At 47.7% G+C, this 17079-nt stretch overlaps 1 protein-coding gene across 2 annotated transcripts in view; it reads right to left on the bottom strand.

Annotated features, from left to right (window-relative positions):
* Positions 1-7238: 7238 nt before the first annotated feature.
* AP2B1 (adaptor related protein complex 2 subunit beta 1) overlaps positions 7239-17079 on the bottom strand; it is a 95810-nt gene continuing 85969 nt past the window's right edge. For both annotated transcript variants that reach the window (XM_055001285.1, XM_055001286.1), the window contains 2 exons: positions 14442-14596; positions 7239-10941 (listed from right to left, as the gene is read on the bottom strand). In XM_055001285.1, the coding sequence (XP_054857260.1) occupies positions 10867-10941; positions 14442-14596 (230 nt within the window). In that variant the 3' untranslated portion in view covers positions 7239-10866. The remainder of the gene's footprint in view (positions 10942-14441; positions 14597-17079) is intronic.

Raw genomic sequence — 17079 nt, 5'->3', positions numbered from 1 at the left:
TCAAGTGAAGTGAAGACTTCCATGTATGAATGGGCCATCACAGGTGCGCAACACTCACCTGCTGCAGAACACTCATATTTGCCTCAAAGGTAATGCTTTTCTGGCAGTCCTTATACAGCCCCCAGGTCATCTAGTGGCAACAAATCAAGGGGTAAATAGTTATGTGTGTAATGAGATAGCCAAAAGATGTTTCCAGGATCCTAAGGCCCAGCAACTAGTGTTAGCACATCCATATGCACAAGGAACACATCAGTGTGCGCCAATGGAGGCAGCCACATTTGCCAGCTGATATTTAGCAGGTGTGTGGAGTTCCAATATGTTACTCTCCAGTATGTTACTCTCACACCACAGACAACCAATTTGGCTGAGGGCAGTTTCCCCTGAGAAAAGGAGCTCCAGCCCAAGTTTTTTCCCAATCACTCAAGTCAGCCTAGCAACTCTGAATCACTGGCCCCTCTTCCACTCACTCCTGTTCATATTTAATCAGGGGTAAGGTAAGTTATCACTTACAAAGCTCTTCACGGCCTTGGACCGGCATACCTACAGGACCCTCTCCCTCCCTATGCTCCTCCACAGCAGCTTCACTTCCAAACAGGGTCTCCTGCAGATGCCACCCTGCACATGGGCGAAATCGACAGCAGCCTGCACAAGGGTTTTCTCTGTGGTGGCCCCCACCCTGTGGAAAGGCCTGCCTGAGGAGGTCAGGAGAGCCCCCACTCTCCTGGCTTTCCGCAAACGATGCAACACTGAATTGTTCAAAAAGACTTTTTAGTTAGATAGGAAGGTTGTATTGTAGGGAGGGGATCTCAGATGATCCTCTAATGAATTAGGAACCACAGACCTCACCACTATGTTGTATTGGATTCCTGCTCATGCTCTGTCTTTGTGAACTTGTATCTCTGCACCCTATGGCATTGTTTATGGAAATATTCCTGATATTGACTCTACTCATCTCACACTGTGTAATCCACCTTGAGTCTCAATGAGAAAGGCGGAGTATAAATGAAACAAACAAACAAACAAATAAATAAATAAACTCAGTGGGATTTATTACCCAGAAAATCTCACGATTGTAGCCTTGGTCTGTAGAGGAATGCCCTCCTAATGAAAATTATAGTAATTGGCCTGACGTTGTGGATAAGCACACACAGGTCTGCTGACATTTCAGTGGGTTGTGATCTATACTACCCAATGCGTATCCCAAACATGCAGTAAGTGAGCATGTGGCTCCATTTGCATCCATGTGCTCACGCAGTGCACAGGGATGTAGATACGAGTATCGCAGACACACAGATACGTGAGAACGTGCCCCAAGCATCCATCATTTGAACCACCTTGGTTTGTATGGAGGAAGTTCAAATACATTGGGAGGGAGGGGGGAGTTTATACGTCTGCAGTGGAAAGAAGCCAGCCATCCCATCTGCCAGTACGACAGACCGGGAGAGCCCTAGAGGGCCTCACAAAAATCCACTGTGCAACGTGGAGCTGGGGGTCCTGGCAGAGTGGAGGTTTTTGCCCCTGCAAGAGGCAAAGGCCCCCGCTGAGAAAGAGGGTTACATTGCTTTTTCTAAGCTCCTATCTAAAAAACAAGCAGGAAACATCAAGGTCTGGAAACCGCAAGTGCTTTGAACTGAACAGCTCCCGGATTTCAGAGCAACCCCCTATTACCTGGTGCTATAAAAAAGGGGGGGGGTATGGAAAACCCACTGAAAGTGCTGATTAGGCAGAGGAGGAAGAAGCAAGAGAAGGCAAAACATCTCCAGCGACACCTGAGGTTCTGTTCATCACAGCAGCCACTGAAGAGTCACCCAGGAGAGCCTGTCACGGGACCTTCAAATGTCCCCCCCCCTCCAGTTCCCCCTTCATCTGCAGTTGCCTAACCTCTGCTTTCTGGTGAGGCCCCCAATCCAGTTTACCAGCCACAGATCTTGAAGAGGACTGTGTGGTTGTGGGGGGGGGGGGGTTAACTCTTAGATCTCCCAACATTGCTCCCCCACCCCCGTTCATCAGTCCTGCAATTCTCTCCTCCCAAATGCCGGAGGGGCAACACTTTTAACTTTGACCATCAACTGATATTCTATCTCCCCCTCCTCCAACTTCATTTGGTCCAAATGACAGGGAGGGTCGAAGACTCACCTGTGCAGCTCTCTTGTCCCCCTCCCTCCCACCTGCTGCAAGGTGAAAAGGTCTCCTGCCCTCACTCTCTGCAACCATTTCCTCCCATGCAATCCCCCCCCACCCCACCCCGGCCCTTTTCTTACCTTGCAAGGATGAGAACGCCAAGGACAAACTCTCACCGAGGCGAAGTCTCTTTTGTGGCGGACCCCAAATCCTTGGAAAAAATTGGGGGGTGCCCCAACAGGCTGCAGAGTTAGGAAGATATTCCATTCAGCAATCCCACCCAATCCTTGGAGGGGGGTGGGGGTGTTGCTGTGCTTTGCAGAGCACTGGGGGATGCAGTCAAGGGATCTGGCGGAGAGAACTGTGATGGGGGTGGAGGGAGAGAGATCCTTTTCCGGGCTAAAACAATTTCTTTTGGAATCTCATCTCTCCTCTGGAATTTTTTTTTTAATCCAAGCTGTCTTTCCTCTCCTTTTCTCTCTCTTCCTTAGGCATTGCAGGCTTGGCTGGAAAGATGAGCCGTGTGCATGTCTGTGTGTGTGTTGGAGAGGAAAGGGGGGGTAGGAAATCTGCCACCGATTGCAGGAGATCCACAGGGTCACAGAGCCTGACATGTTCATGAGAGCAGGAGGCTGGCCTTGGCTGGCACATCCTTCCCCAATTTAATTTTAGCGGCCACAGAGGAGCTGGAAGGCCCAGGGGGAAGCCAGAGCAGCTGGGGGATGCTCTGCGGTGTCTTCATCATGTTACCAGAGGTTGTGGTGCGCATATATTCCCATCTAGGGCCAGTTGGAGGGAGCATTGGCATGGCAGGGGGCCAATTCTCTGCTTCCTACCAGATCATCGTAATGAGAATTGTATTCTTTTAGAGACCAATTGCTCCAATTTGCCTCTCTGCTCTGTTTCAAGAGGTAATTGGCTCGATTTGATGTGGCACTTGGACTGGGAAGACCTGGGCTCAAGCCACAAAGGTACCCACATGACTTTTGAGCCTGTCACTCACTCACTCTCTCCAACTGACCTGCCTCACAGGGTTGCTGTGAGTGAATGAATGATTAGTGAAATATATGTCTAGAGTTTTATCTTCATCCCGCCCTTCATCGAAGGAGCTCAGGATGATATACATCAGCTCCCCCCACCCTCTTATTTTCCCCTAGGGTTGCCAGCTCCAGGTTGCAAGATTCCTGGAGATTTCAGGGGTGGAGCCTGGAGAGGGCAGGGTTTGAGGATGGGAGGAACCTCAGTAGGGTATAATACCATAGAATCCAACTTCCAAAGCAGCCATTTTCTCTAGGGGAACTGATGTCTGTCGGCTGGAGATGTGTTGTAATCCTGGGAGATCTCCAGCGACCACCTGGAGGCTGGTAACCCTATTTTACCCTCACAACTACACTGTGAGGTAGAAGAGCAAGATTCAGGTCCAATAGCACCTTAAAGACCAACTAGATTTCCAGGGGATGAACTTTTGAGAGTCAAAGCTCCCTTCGCCAGTAGTTTAGGCTGGAGTGTATCACCCAACAAGCCTCACAGCAGAGCGAAGATTCAAACCTGGTTCTCCCAGATCCCGGGCCAACGCTTTTACCACTACACCAAAACATAACAGATGCATGTGTGCACACACACATAGGATTTTCAGCCCACACAATCTGGGCCAGAAACACAGGGCTGCCTCTCTTTCACACATACGCAAAGCACATTTTGTAGAATTATAGTGCGCTCCTTAGCAGAGTTCTACCAAGTGAAATCAACAGACTTAGAAAGGTATAGGGTCACACACTAAGTAACTATTTCCCTATTTGTAGTATTAACATAGGCTACTGAATTCTGAATCACCAAATATGATCCTTTGTTAACAGCAGCCTCCATTTACATTTTGCTATTCCAGCTATCTACTGAGTAAATTTTTATCCTGCCCCTTCTTCCAAGCAGCTCAAGGTAGTGCCTCCTCCCCTCCGTTTTATCCTTGCCAGAAGAATCCTGTGAGGGAAGTCAGGCTGCGAGAGGGTGACGGGCCCAAGGTCATCCAGCGAGTTTCTAGGGTAGCATGGGAATTCGAACCCGGGTCTTCCAGATCCTTGTCCAGCACTCTAACCGCTACACCTGCAGTGGTATTTGCTTTGCAATCTGGTCATGTCTCGCCCAGCCTTCCTGGTCTTTAATTTTGCCAACAAAAACAAACCCACACAATGATACACATTCATCAGTAAGAAAACTCTCACACTTTCCGATGCTCTCGGTAACTTGGAAAGGGAGTTCTCTCCCCTTTGGATGCGTATGACATTCTCAGTACTGTTGCTGGTTCAGTGTTTTGGATTCCTGTGCTCTTCACTTGGCAAACACCAATTGGCTTGTCATGCAAGTGTGCCAAAAAAAGCATCCGATGGGCCAGAGCCAGCCCTCGAAGTCATTTTATCCATCCCACTGTAGCCTCACCACATTTTAATAACGACACATTTGAACAAAAGTTTGTGGTAAGGAGGAAAGTGTTCCTTATATCTTTATAGAATTCCTCCACTCCTTAATATTAGATCTCTTTAAAAAAAAATTCAAACTTCTACGAACACCAAAAGAAACAGCAATGCCCACCAGCTTAAATGTCTTACCAAGGGCTTAGACATATCCTGGAAGATAGGACCACATCATTGGCTAGTCGCAAATGGAACCTGCATGTTCAGAGGCAGTATAGCTCTGAATAGGAGTTGTGGAGGAGGGAGAACAGGATGGAGACTTTGGCCTCTGTGGCTATCTGGGGCACCTGAGTGCTGGTTCAGGCCTTGGGTCTGATTTGGCAGGGCTCTTTAAAACATTTTATTATTTATTTACCTCAATTTTACCCTGCCTTTTTCCCCAGTGGGGAGGGACCCCAAATGGCTTACATCGTTCTCCTTCATCTTATCCTCACAACAACCCTGTGAGGTAAGTTGGGCTGAGAGGGTGTGACTGACCCAAGGTCACCCCACTCTCTTCTTAAGTAACTGGATGCGTTTGCACACAATCTTTGGGCTTCATTACTATGAAACCTGACTGCTGGGTGGTCTTGGGGTGGGGGGCAGGTATCACTTTACAAGACAATATACGCTTCTGTACTCACTCTCTGGGGAATAACCCAGCAGACCTTTTTTAAAGGAGGGGACAATATCCTTGTGCTTCACACATGGTAGGGGCCACATCATCACTGATAAACAGTATGAGATTGCCACAGTGACGATTCTCTGAGGGGTTTTGGGGTGCCGCTGCAGCTACCAAATCACCACAGTGGCAACGTGGCTTCCACATGGTGAGTTTCTTTGCCCCTCCCCCCTCCCAATTGGGGTTGCTAACTCTGGGTTGAGAAGTTCCTGGAGATTTGGGGGGGAGGAGCCTGTTTGGGGAGAGACCTCAGCTGTGTATAATGCCATGGAGTCCAGCCTCCATAGTGGTCATTTTCTCCAGTTGGCTGGAGATCAATTATAAATCCAGATCTCCTGGAGGCTGGCAACCCTACCAATCCAGGGCCGTACTATTCATAAGGCTGACTAGGTCGAAGCCTAGGGGACCCACAGGGACTAGGGCCTGTCAATTTTTTTTGCTGAGGCACGCCCACACATAAATTACAATTAATTGATTCTCTTATATAACCTCTATTCGTAAGATAATTAGCCGCTTCCTTATTGAAGTGAAACAAATTGCCTCTTATATTAAAACAATTATCCATAAATGTATACTTTAATAAATAATAAAAAAATTATTCACTTCATATTACAGTATTGAACAATTATACTCCCAAAACGTGCTTTCCTGAAGAGTTCTACTTGCACAATAAAAATATTTTTTAAATTATGAATAGAATTCTTCAGGAGACCCTCAAAATGGATATAGGGCTATGTACTGCAGTCTAGTACCCTACCGTACCAAGGTCAGGCTGTCAACTGTAGTGGAGTGAAAGACTGAAGTGCCAGAGGGGCCCCGAAATACCTGAACGCCTAGGGGCCCGGCCATGGCTTAATTCGGCCCTGCCCCAATCACCAGAAAGCTTTTTAGAGAGCTGGCATAGTGAAGTAGTTAAGAGTGTTGGACTAAGATCCAGGAGATCCAACTTCAAACCTCTCCGCTGTGGGAGCTTGCTGGGTGACCTTGAGCCTGTTGCACACTCCCAGCCCAACCTACCTCACAGGGTGGTTGTGAGGAGAAAAGGAAGGAGAGGAAAGTCGCTTTCACTTTCCATTGAGGAGAAAGAAATGGTATAAATGAAATATTTTTTTTAGCAAAACAATTGGTAACTGATCTATCATCATGGCATTGGAATGCTGTAGCAGTATGTCAACTACTGATTTTTTAAAAACCCTATCAAAGCCCTAAGGTAGTGGTGCTGAGGGTGGGTAGGAATAATCGCTATGTGGAGAAATGGGGTGAGGAAAGATCTGGATTTCCATGTTTGGGCTTTGCTGTGATCTTCCTAAAAACGTCATCAGAAAGGAAGTCTCCCAGCTCCTTTTCTGGCTCTAACCACTACAGAATCCAGCCATCTCTGCATGGAAGTTTTCCCGTGTTCCTGCACCTGATACCTGGAACAATCACACCTGGGGTCACAGAGACTGTAGCCCTGTTCACGAGTTCCAGTGAATGCACAGACAATCTGTGTACAGCGTACACTTGATTGTTCTTCGTATGGAGGCCGAGTCATTCTTAGGTTACAGGCAATGTATGTACAGGTAAACATGTGATACAAAGCCCACATTTTGTGCGGTACTGTTCCCCTGTTTCATTTGTATAGCGAATGTGTGTTGGCTCTTTCTTACAAACAGATGTACTCAGGATGTACGTGTGTTCATTGTAACATGTGAACAGGGCTGGTGTGAGCCAGTAAGGAGGGGGAAAGGCACAAAACCAACCCCTTTCTCAGAGGAGCTACATTTGCAGAAGGGGGAGGCATTGCAATTTCACCCCATCCTCCTGCTGGGAATGATCTTTCCAGGGGTTGGAAGACTACAGAAACTCTGCCTTCCATGCACAGAGTGGTAGGGCCTTCCCTGAAGAGTGAAGAACCCCCCAAAAGGAAAAGTCTAATTCCCACTCTCCCCTTACCCGTCTTATTCCACCCTGAAGAGACATGACGCAAGAGACTGCCAGCTTGTGTAAATGACATTTATTGATGATACAAGGCAAAGCTTAACCCTTTTCATCCCACTCCCCAAGTCAGATGAAAGAATGGCAGGTGTGAGCAACCCCCCCCCCCGCCCTTTCCCTCCTCCCCAACTCCACACTTTCCCCACATCACAGCATGCAGACAACAGATGACGCAGGCCCAGCAGAAAGACAAGGGGCAGGGCGGAAGAGGCTCCATAGGCTGAAGGCTTGGTCCATCATTTGTTTCTCTCCAGTATTTCAACAGTGGCTTAAGCTACGCTGGGCACCGTTTCACAAAACCAGTGATAAGACCTACCCCCACCCCCCTAAGATTTCACGTTGTAAGAGAAAGAATTTTCCCATGGCCCACAACGACCAACATACTAGAAATGCTACATAGGTGTTTTCCCAAGAATTTTTTGATATTATTTACTACCTGTGGCATAAAACTGGCTGGAGGGTTGTACGTTTGAGGAGTGAATTGACCCAGCATATTTGACTGAAATGGAATTTCAACCTCCGTTTCTTCCTTCAGCTTGTTTGAAGAAAAAATACAGCTCAAACTCAGCCCTGCACTCAAAGGGAAGCATGAAGGGGATCTGACCCAGGCATTAACCTCACACCCTTCATTCCTCCTTCCCTTCATATTTGCTGGCCCCATGTGGCAAACCTTACTGCTGCGGGGGTGGCGTTCTCAATATTAAAGCAAAATCCTGAGTCAACTTCCTCCAGTCTTTTGTCTCAGAATGTGGTCGCAGTGAGCAGCCATTTTGAATTTCTTTCAACGTATGCACTATACAGCAGTAAAACCCAAGTACAGCTAAAATGACTGAGGTATGTGGCATACCATGTTCCCTCATACTGACTTTTGCCACATGGATGTCATTGCAGGTCTGTTGAACCTGTTGCTTTCCAAGCTGATGAGGTTCCATATTATGTGGAAGAAGAGATTTTAGTAGACAAAGGGTTTTTCCCGCCATTTTGTTTTACTCCAGTCTTTTGACAGTGGTTTGGGCTGTACTGTGACCATGTTGACTGGATGTAGGCTAAATTTTTCCACTCATGGAAGGAGAGGGCCAAGGCACCCAACGGTTAAGACATGATCCTGGCACAAGCTAGCAAACTGAATGACCTTGACGCTTGTGCTGAGAAGTGATTCTTGAAAGAACTCAACCCAACCCTGCTTGTTGGAAAAAGCTGGATGTTGTCTACTCATAAGCCATGCATGCTAACAGGATGGACTTACGGAGGTTCACTTGCTGAGTGTGATCATTCACCCCATAATGGTTTTGTGATTCCAAAGGTCCCACATCCATTAGGTTTTAAAGAACTTCTCCCATTTGCGTGAGTGCTACGTGCCAGTTTTCCTCCAGCTGGATTTGATTGAAGGGAGACCTGCTCCCAACAGCACCCAACAAAGATGGGTTGATCTCTGCCATATCCTGAATTCAGACCACAAAACAGCCAGCAGTCAGATTTTCTAGGCCTAGTCTGTATTGCAAAGGGAGTATGAGTGAATGAGACTGGGGTGGAATCTCACTTCTCTCAACAGTTTATCCCCCTCCCTCTCTTCTTGGAATTGGGGAAGAGGGAGGGAGCTGCTGATAGCTACTGCTTTGAGGCTGCACATGCTCAGAGGACCTCTTGATGCCTAAGAAGTTGATGAGGGAGGAGATGAGGTGGCAGTATGGGAAAGGGGCAAGCCTAAGAGGCTGAACATGAACAAGAAAGAAAGGGAAAAGTAGTGGCTGACTAACATGGAAAGAGGTACAGATGCACACATCTCTAGCAACAGGATTAGGGGTGTGCACTTCGGGTTTCCGATGTGGGTTTTTAACTCGAATTGGGCCCGATTTGGAAAGTTTTGGGGTTCCCAAATCAGCCCCAGCATTGCTGAGCCGATTCAGGAATCCCGAAGCAAAGCTTTCCAAAGCAATTTGTATCGCTTTAGGAAGTTTCGGGCAAAAAGCAACACTTTTCCTGCTGCTTGCAAGCAGCAAGAAAAGTGTTCCTTTCAAACCCCCAGCCACTTTAAAGCTGATGGGAGGGGATTCCCTTCTCATCAGCTGAAAAAAGCCGTTTAAATGCCCTCTGTTTTTTTCAGCTGATGGGGGATCCCCCTCTCACCAGGCGTAAAGCAGCCGGCATTTGAAAGCAACATTTTTCTTGCTGTTCGCAAATGGCAAGAAAAGTGCTGCTTTGAGCTTTTAAACACCAAAGCATTTAAATACCCAAATCCCGAAGCAGCTTGAATGGGTCAGCCATTCAGGGGCCTTGGCTCCAACCTTGGTCTGGGAAATGCTACCCAATATCAAAGGCAGTCAGGAATCTGGGGCCAGAATTAAACTCCTCTTCTACAGAATAGGAGGAGGAGAGGTATAGCTGAGCTGTGGGTTTAGCCGTTCTGCAGTCTTGCTCTAGTCTTGGGAACTAACTGCGGGGCCTCCCCTCAAAGGGCATTGCCTGTGACACTGTGTGCAGCTGGCAAGGACAGAGGCAGGCTGTTGGAGATCTTGGGGGACCTTCCCCCAAGATCTCAGACCACAGCAAGACATCTGTTGCCTCTCTTGCAACAAGGACTAGGGAAAGGGCAACTGGATCTGCATGCTAACAGCTTGTTCAGTCCCGGCCATTTCCCCTTCTCTGCGAGCTCCCGCACCTTCCAATGATGACCCAAGGTGGCTGCTATATTTCCTTCTGACATAGTATGTGAAATCCATGCACGTGTGCACGTTACCATAAGGAAACTGTGCGACCTCAGCAGCCCCTGGGAGGGACACGAGTATGACAGGCTCTGGTGAGACAAGTCAGAACGGAGGGTGGAGCGCCCCTCCACACAGCTCTCAACCCCAAGGGTCACAGCGACAATGGGTTCTCTTCCTGGCTCTATCCATGTCGCTTTGGCCTGTCCTATCTCTAAAAACAAAACAAAAACCCAAGTGCCAAAGGGGTCTGAAGAGGTTGGTGGGTGAGGGATTTTCAGCTTTGGGGTTGGGAAGGGAGGGGGAGAATGGCACACAGTGGATCAAAGGGTTACAACTAGGGACCAGCTAAGGAACTCCCAAGGTCTCTGCTTTCCAAAGGGACAACCGATACCCAGCGCCATCTCCTATCAGATTGATAATGGCAGGTCTGTTCTAGAGACCCCTCCTGTATCCTTCAGGCCGCTGGTTTCTTTAAAAACAAATCCATCGGAAATACACAAATAGAAAAAGAGTAAAGTGCAGTGAATGTTTCTATGGTGCCTTTGCCTGGATGGAGACTTTGTGTATGCGTTTAAATGAGGGTGCGTTATTAGAAAATAGCAACTAGAGAGGCCTACAGTGGTTTAGAAAATGCTCAGCATTGGCACGAGATGGAGCAAGCCCACGAGAACGGACAGACAAGACAGACGTGGCACAGGCATGTGGCAAATGGACAACGCAAAGTGGTTACAAACTTCTCACGGATGCTAAAAGTATCAAACGGGTCATTCTCTACAGTTACCGGCACGTGGACACTACTCGCTACCTTTGTTTCGCCTTCAGCCCGTCAGGGCTGAGGGCATAGACACAACACAGAGCTGTTTTTTCCACATGGAGAGAGTTCTTGGTCTGCCCCGAATCCCCATCACAGCGAGGCAGCAACAGGTTCTCTGTGTTAGTTTTTCAAAATGGAATCGTAGACTTGGTAGACGTACTGAGACACTTCGGGAGCTCGGCATTTCAATGACAGCTGTGGAGAGAAGAGGGTAGGAATGAGGAAGGAAGATGGAAATGCAGGAAGCTGTCCTGTAATGCGGCAGAACATCCGTTTGTTTGTCTACTCCGGCCAGCAGCAACTCTCCAGGGTCTCCGGTGGAGGTCTTGCACATCACCACTTAATCGGTCCTTTTAACTGGAAATACCAGGAATTGAACCTGGGACCTTCTGCATGCAAACCAGATGTTCTAGCAATAAGCTACTTGCCCTGGAAGTGTTGGGTTATTGCAGCCTCCCACACTAGCCACATTTGGACATCACAAATAAACCATGGTTTGTGATGAGGAGGAGTATGAAAGGCTTTTAAAAAAAACCTCCCTCGTCCCCTTGCACATGACAAACCATGATCTCCTGGTTTAGCATTAACCACAACCATGCTTTAAAACATCAGGTTTGCAGACAAGAAGAAAGCCACAGTTTGTTGGATGTCACAACAAATTAAGAGTTAGTTCTAAACCCTTGCTCTTGGCTTGGCAAGTGACGCAAGGAGGGTGAGGGAAAAGGACACAAGAATGTAAGGAGAGTTTGCATTCCAAAACCATCTACGCTATATCATGATGGCTGAATACAGCTCCTGTAAGATATGACGGGGAAAGTAAAGAAAGGAGGGCGTAGTCCTTCTCTGCTTCCCTCCCTCAACTGCTATCTTATTTGGACCAGGAATCAGAGCGCTACTCCTATATCTGGTCCCTGACAGGCTTTTAATAGCCATGGCAGAAGTTTTTTCAGGATAAAAACTGAAATACTCAAAGAGATATACAGAGGAAGCCAGTGTGATGTAGGGGTGTCAGACTAGGATCTGGGAATCCCAGGTTCGAATCCCCACTCTGCCATGGAAGCTTGCTGGGTGACCTTGGGTCAGTGACACACACTCAGCCTAATCCAACAGGGTTGTTGTGAGGATAAAATGGAGAGGAGAACAACGTAAGCTGCTTTGGGGTATAAATGAAAAATAAGATAAAATAAAAATAAATATGCCAAGCTCGTTCTCTGATGAGGCAGGTTGAAAGGGCCTCATTCTCCAGGGTCAAGACGGCATGCCACACTGACCAGTTAAACTTTAACGCCTGCTTATCTCTGCCCTTTTAACCTGCTGAAGTGATTGGGCTGTAATTGCCGTTAGCTTACTTGCCAGAATATTTCATATTGCGTTTTAAACTGAGGGGTCTGATACCTTGTGCTGGAACTTTGCACTAGATCAGGGCCAGAAGCTCTGGCCCTTCGGGAGACACCCTCCGCACTGGATCCAAGCGGACTTCACTCAACTTTAAGGTGCTTCATTTAGACCGAAACACCCCATGTCCAACACACTTGAGAGCTCCCCAGAGAGATAGAGAAGAGGGAGCACGGAAAATGGAAAGCCCCACCATTTCCAGCAGGAGGGCAGCCTGGATACGGTATGTGTGGGTGTTTTTTATCGCTTCCAAGAAAAGGGACTGTTGCTCGGTGACAGAGCAGCTGCTTTGCATGCAGCAGGTCCCAGGTTCAATCCTTGGACTCCCCGTGTAAAGGATTGCAAAGGTGGTAGCCTTTGTGACGGTCCTTCACTGACTGATGGTGCAGGTCTCTGCAAATTTACTCTGGTCTAAGCCTGTTGGTTTTTCTAGATTGAGACTGGAGTCACTCTGCTTGGAACGGCACTGGGAGGTTCTGGCTACCAGCCAAAGGGTGAGATCATGGAGCTAGACAGACCAAGGGGACCTAACTCGGTATCAGGCGGCTTCATGTGTCTTACCATGATGCACTAAGAATTGCTGTTCTTCTGTTTCTGCAGCCATGCTCCTTCCTCTAGAAATTGGCTCACGATTGAACTTCTTTGCTACTACTAAATACACTTAAATCTGGTCCCAAGTTTTGGTGGTCTCTGAATGGCAAACCTTTCTACTTTTATTTTTTTGCTGCTTCCTTTGCTATCAATTCTCTCTCCCCCTCTTTTCCTCTCCCTCTCTGGGATGAACATTATAGGTTTGTTTTTTAAGGACAGATGAATAAAAACAACTTTTTTTTTTTTAAAGAGCACTTGATCTTTCAGAACAAAAACTTTTTTTTAACAGAACACTATAATTTTTACAGGGAGGGAATTAATTAAGTAATTAGGTTTTTGGTAACAAGACAGTATAAACGGGGGGATTAGACAGATTCATGGAGGTCCATTCATAGCTAGTGGCTATGATGACTGAAGGGAAGCCCCACATCTAGATGAAATGAGCTTTCAAATGCCAGTGCTGGGAAGCAACATCAGTTTCTTGGCTCTCCAGGCTGTGGCCTTTTTGCTGACACAAACTGATGCGATTGGTGTGATGGCTTTCCCCTTCCTTTCAGAGCTTCAAATTTGCATGTAGAAGTCACGTAATTTTCCTCAGACTTGTGTTTTTGATATTGTACCTCAGGAATTTCCACAGCAACTCAAGGTCACACTTGAGATGCTCAACAAGAGATTTTAGTCAATAATTGGCAAGCTTTCGGAAGAAGAATCTGTTTTTCAAAATGGCTGTTTGCTAGCCGCCTGACAGAGCTGCCATATTTCCTTTGTGTCGGTAACTGCAATATCTGGAATGTGTTTCGCTTTAACATTATATCATTACAATATCAGCACTGTGTTTCATTCTCTCATTCCCTCTAGTAAGTTTTTATACCTTTGCTTTTTGTGTTGGACCTTCAGAACTGATCGGCCACAGTGTGAAATAGGACATTGGACTAGATGGACCCCTGAACTGATCCATCAAGGCTGACGTTCTCACGATGACATATGTTTGATTCATAACTGTACATTTGGACCAGCTCTTGTGTTTCTTGCATAGAGCTTTCTCAAAAATTTTACCTTCTCTTGAGAGCTAGGAACTTTTTAAAAACCTGTGAATGTTAGCTTTGCTTGAATGGGCCCAGTAATATTGATGCTACCTGGGCCTTCTTCCAAAGATCACAACTGGCAAAGTAGCAGAAGGAAGGAAGGCTGCAATCCAAGGTAGTGCAGGAAAAACAACAATCTCTCTTCCTTATCTGGCTCTGGCCTGGAGAGCCCAGGCAAATTCGATCTCTTCAGATCTGGGAAGCTCAACATGGTTGGCCTTGGTTAGTAACTGAATGGGAGGTCTCCAAAGACCACCAAGGTTGCAGAGAAAGGCAATGGCAAATCACCCCTGTTAGTCTCTTGCTTTGTAAACCCAGCAGGGGACACCATGTCAACTATGACTTGACAGCCATTTTCACCATCATCTCTTTCTTATCCACATAAAAACACATGAAGCCTGCCTTATACTGAGTCAGACTCTAGGTCTAGCAAAATCAGTGTTTACTTTAACTGGCAGAAGCTCTCCAGTATCTCAGGTGGAGGTCTTCTACTATCTGGTTCTTTTAATGGGAGATGCTGGGGACAAAATCTGGGACCTTCTGCTTACAGTCCCTTTCCCATGACACTTCTTTTGGCCGGTGAGGCCTTTCCCATGACACTCCTTTTGGCCAGTGATGCCTTACCGTGTAGTTGGGGTTGCCTGGCTGAATGCGCAGTTCGGCCAGGATCCAGATGCCGTTGGTGAGCTTCAGCGACTGGTACAGCATGTCCTGGCCTTCCACATTCCTCTTGGCGATGGTGTAAATGTTGTTGTTCTGGAGTTTGCTGGACACGGTGTCTGGAAGGAAGGAAGGAAGGAAGGAAGGAAGGAAGGAAGGAAGGAAGGAAGGAAGGAAGGAAAACTCGTTAGGTCAAACAAGCAAGGAAAAGAAGCCTAAGTACCCAGCCCAAGACCCTGCCCCAAGATGGCACAAGGGGGCAAGTTTTGGGCCCTCGTGAAGGGCAGATCTCAGCCATGAGACACAATCTGCCTGCAGGTCCTCTGGCATGACATTCAACATGATCAACAATTCATTTCATTGGGTTTGTGCAAAGAAAGCCCAGATATGCTGTGCCTCTAAATTAGTGGGAGAATGGTACCCTACCTGGTCTCCTCTATCAATCACTCCTATTTCGGGACTTGCCATTGTAGCTCAGGTTTTGGAGGTTGCTAGGCCTCAGTTGGTATTCAAAGGTGACACCCCCCCTTCCCCCAAATCAACATGATATGTTTTGGCCACATCCCATCACTAGTTGTCACACAGCCTCTCTGTGGACTCCCCCCTAGGAGCAGAAACAGACCCTCGTTTGTGCTGGGATAAAAAGAGAACGAAATCAGGAGCTCCTGATGAGTTCTTACGACTCATTTAAGCCTCCAATTCACCCCTCACTGTGTAGTCAAATCAAAGTTGGAAGCTAGGTTGTTATCATCTTCAAGCAGGGAAATGTACTTTATAAAAAAGTGAGGGGTCTGCACACTGCAGAGGCGCCATGGGTGGGATGCCACATGTCCCTGTGGGATGTCAATCAGCAGGGCCGCGTGTCTCAAGGCTGGAAGGCAGATTTTTGACCCGTCAACAGTATCCTTCAGTGGAAACCCCCCCACCCCCCCAGGAATGAATAGGGAATTTCACGTATAGCTCAGTAAACTAAGGGGAAGGGGCACTTGGTGACACCCATGGGGTGTGACCTTTGCCCCTTTTGACTCCTGGCCACACTGGGCCCAGTTCAAACCCGAAATTCACTCCATGGGCCCTGCAAGCAGAAAGTCATTCCGTATCTCAGTCTCAGGACCCCAGCTGCAAATTAGCTTTAGTAATAATTGGGACTGTGACCCAGGCTCTGCCATGGGAGTTCTCTGGATGACCTCGGGCTAGTCACTCTCTCTTACCCTAACTTACCTCATAGAATGGAGGAGGCTTTGGGGAGAAAAGTGGGGTATTAATATTTAAATAAGTAACTAATGAAATTAATCTATTGCTTATTTTAAGTGATTACACTTCCATCTTTCCTCCAAGGAGCTTGAGTCTAGTATACATTGTTTCCCCCTCCTCTGGGTTTTCATAACAACAACATTCAATTTATATACCACCTTTCAGGATAACTTAACATCCACTCAGAGCAAGTTTATCCCCACAACAATCACCCTGTGAGGTGGGTGAGGCTACGGAGCTCTGAGAAGCTGTGACTGACCCAAGGTCACCCAGCTGGCTTCAAGCGGAGGAGTGGGGAATCAAACCCTGTTCTCCAGATTAGAGTCCCGGCACTCTTAACCGCTACACCAGACTGGTGAGGTAGGAGGAGAGTGATTGGCTTGAAGTCAACCAGCAAGCTTCGTGGCAGAGGGTGCATTCGAACCCATGTCATGGTCTGATACTGTAGTGACTGTCCCACATTTGAAGCTTATGGGCCCTATGCTGCTTGGCCTCCTTTGAGGTAAAGTGACAGACCAGAAAGGCAACCGAGAGAGCTTCTGAAAGGACTTGGCCATTGTCTGCTTTAAGGGGGTACACTTGTCTGGTATCTAAAACTGCCCACTAAACAAAAGGGCTTGAAAAAAGCTGGGACTGGTTTGGAGGAAACCAAGCTGTGGACTTCCCCAAGAAGTGCAGTTCCACATCAACTCTAAGCCCGCTAGGAAGGGGAGTGCGCGTTAGTTCCATGCCCTGTCCTGGTACAGCAAGTAGTAAAAGGCCTGCGTCTACCTGCCCAGCACATGCCTCAGGGGCTTTCTTTGCTTCCATTCACGGGGAAGCGATTCCTGCCCCCCTCCCCAGCGAGCGTGTGACAAGGCCGGTGTTGGCTTCTCGGTGGAACGGGCAAGGTTGCTAGGCAACGCTGCCAGGCAGTGCCTCACACACAAGGCAGAGCCATGTGATGGGGTCTCTCCGTATAAACAGACACTCCCTCGGAGCTGCGACTGCAGGCTCAGCTCGAAGCGGCATGGGATGTTCGGCGGAGAGGGGAAGCCCGAGGCATCCATGAGCTGAGCCCAGTACGGAGGAATCTGCTGATTCACGGCCAGCCCAAATCTGCACAATTCGCTATCAGAAATGCTCAAGACTTCTTCACAGCCACCCCCTTTCAGTATAGATAAGGATTTGTGTAGACCAGAGCTGTGCCATTCTAGCATGGAACTGGGGGGAGGGGGCAGTCATCTGTGGCACAGCATGTGCTTTCCACATGGAAGGTCCCAGGTTCAATACCTGGCACCTCCAGGAACAGAATCTCAGATAACAGCACTCTCAGAGCAGAAAGAACTAGGCTAGATGGCTGTACAGA

Source organism: Eublepharis macularius, chromosome 17 (assembly GCF_028583425.1).
Source record: "Eublepharis macularius isolate TG4126 chromosome 17, MPM_Emac_v1.0, whole genome shotgun sequence".
Classification (NCBI taxonomy): Eukaryota; Metazoa; Chordata; class Lepidosauria; order Squamata; family Eublepharidae; genus Eublepharis; species Eublepharis macularius.
Note: the sequence above shows the minus strand (reverse complement) of the source record. Positions and strands in the feature narration are given on the sequence as shown.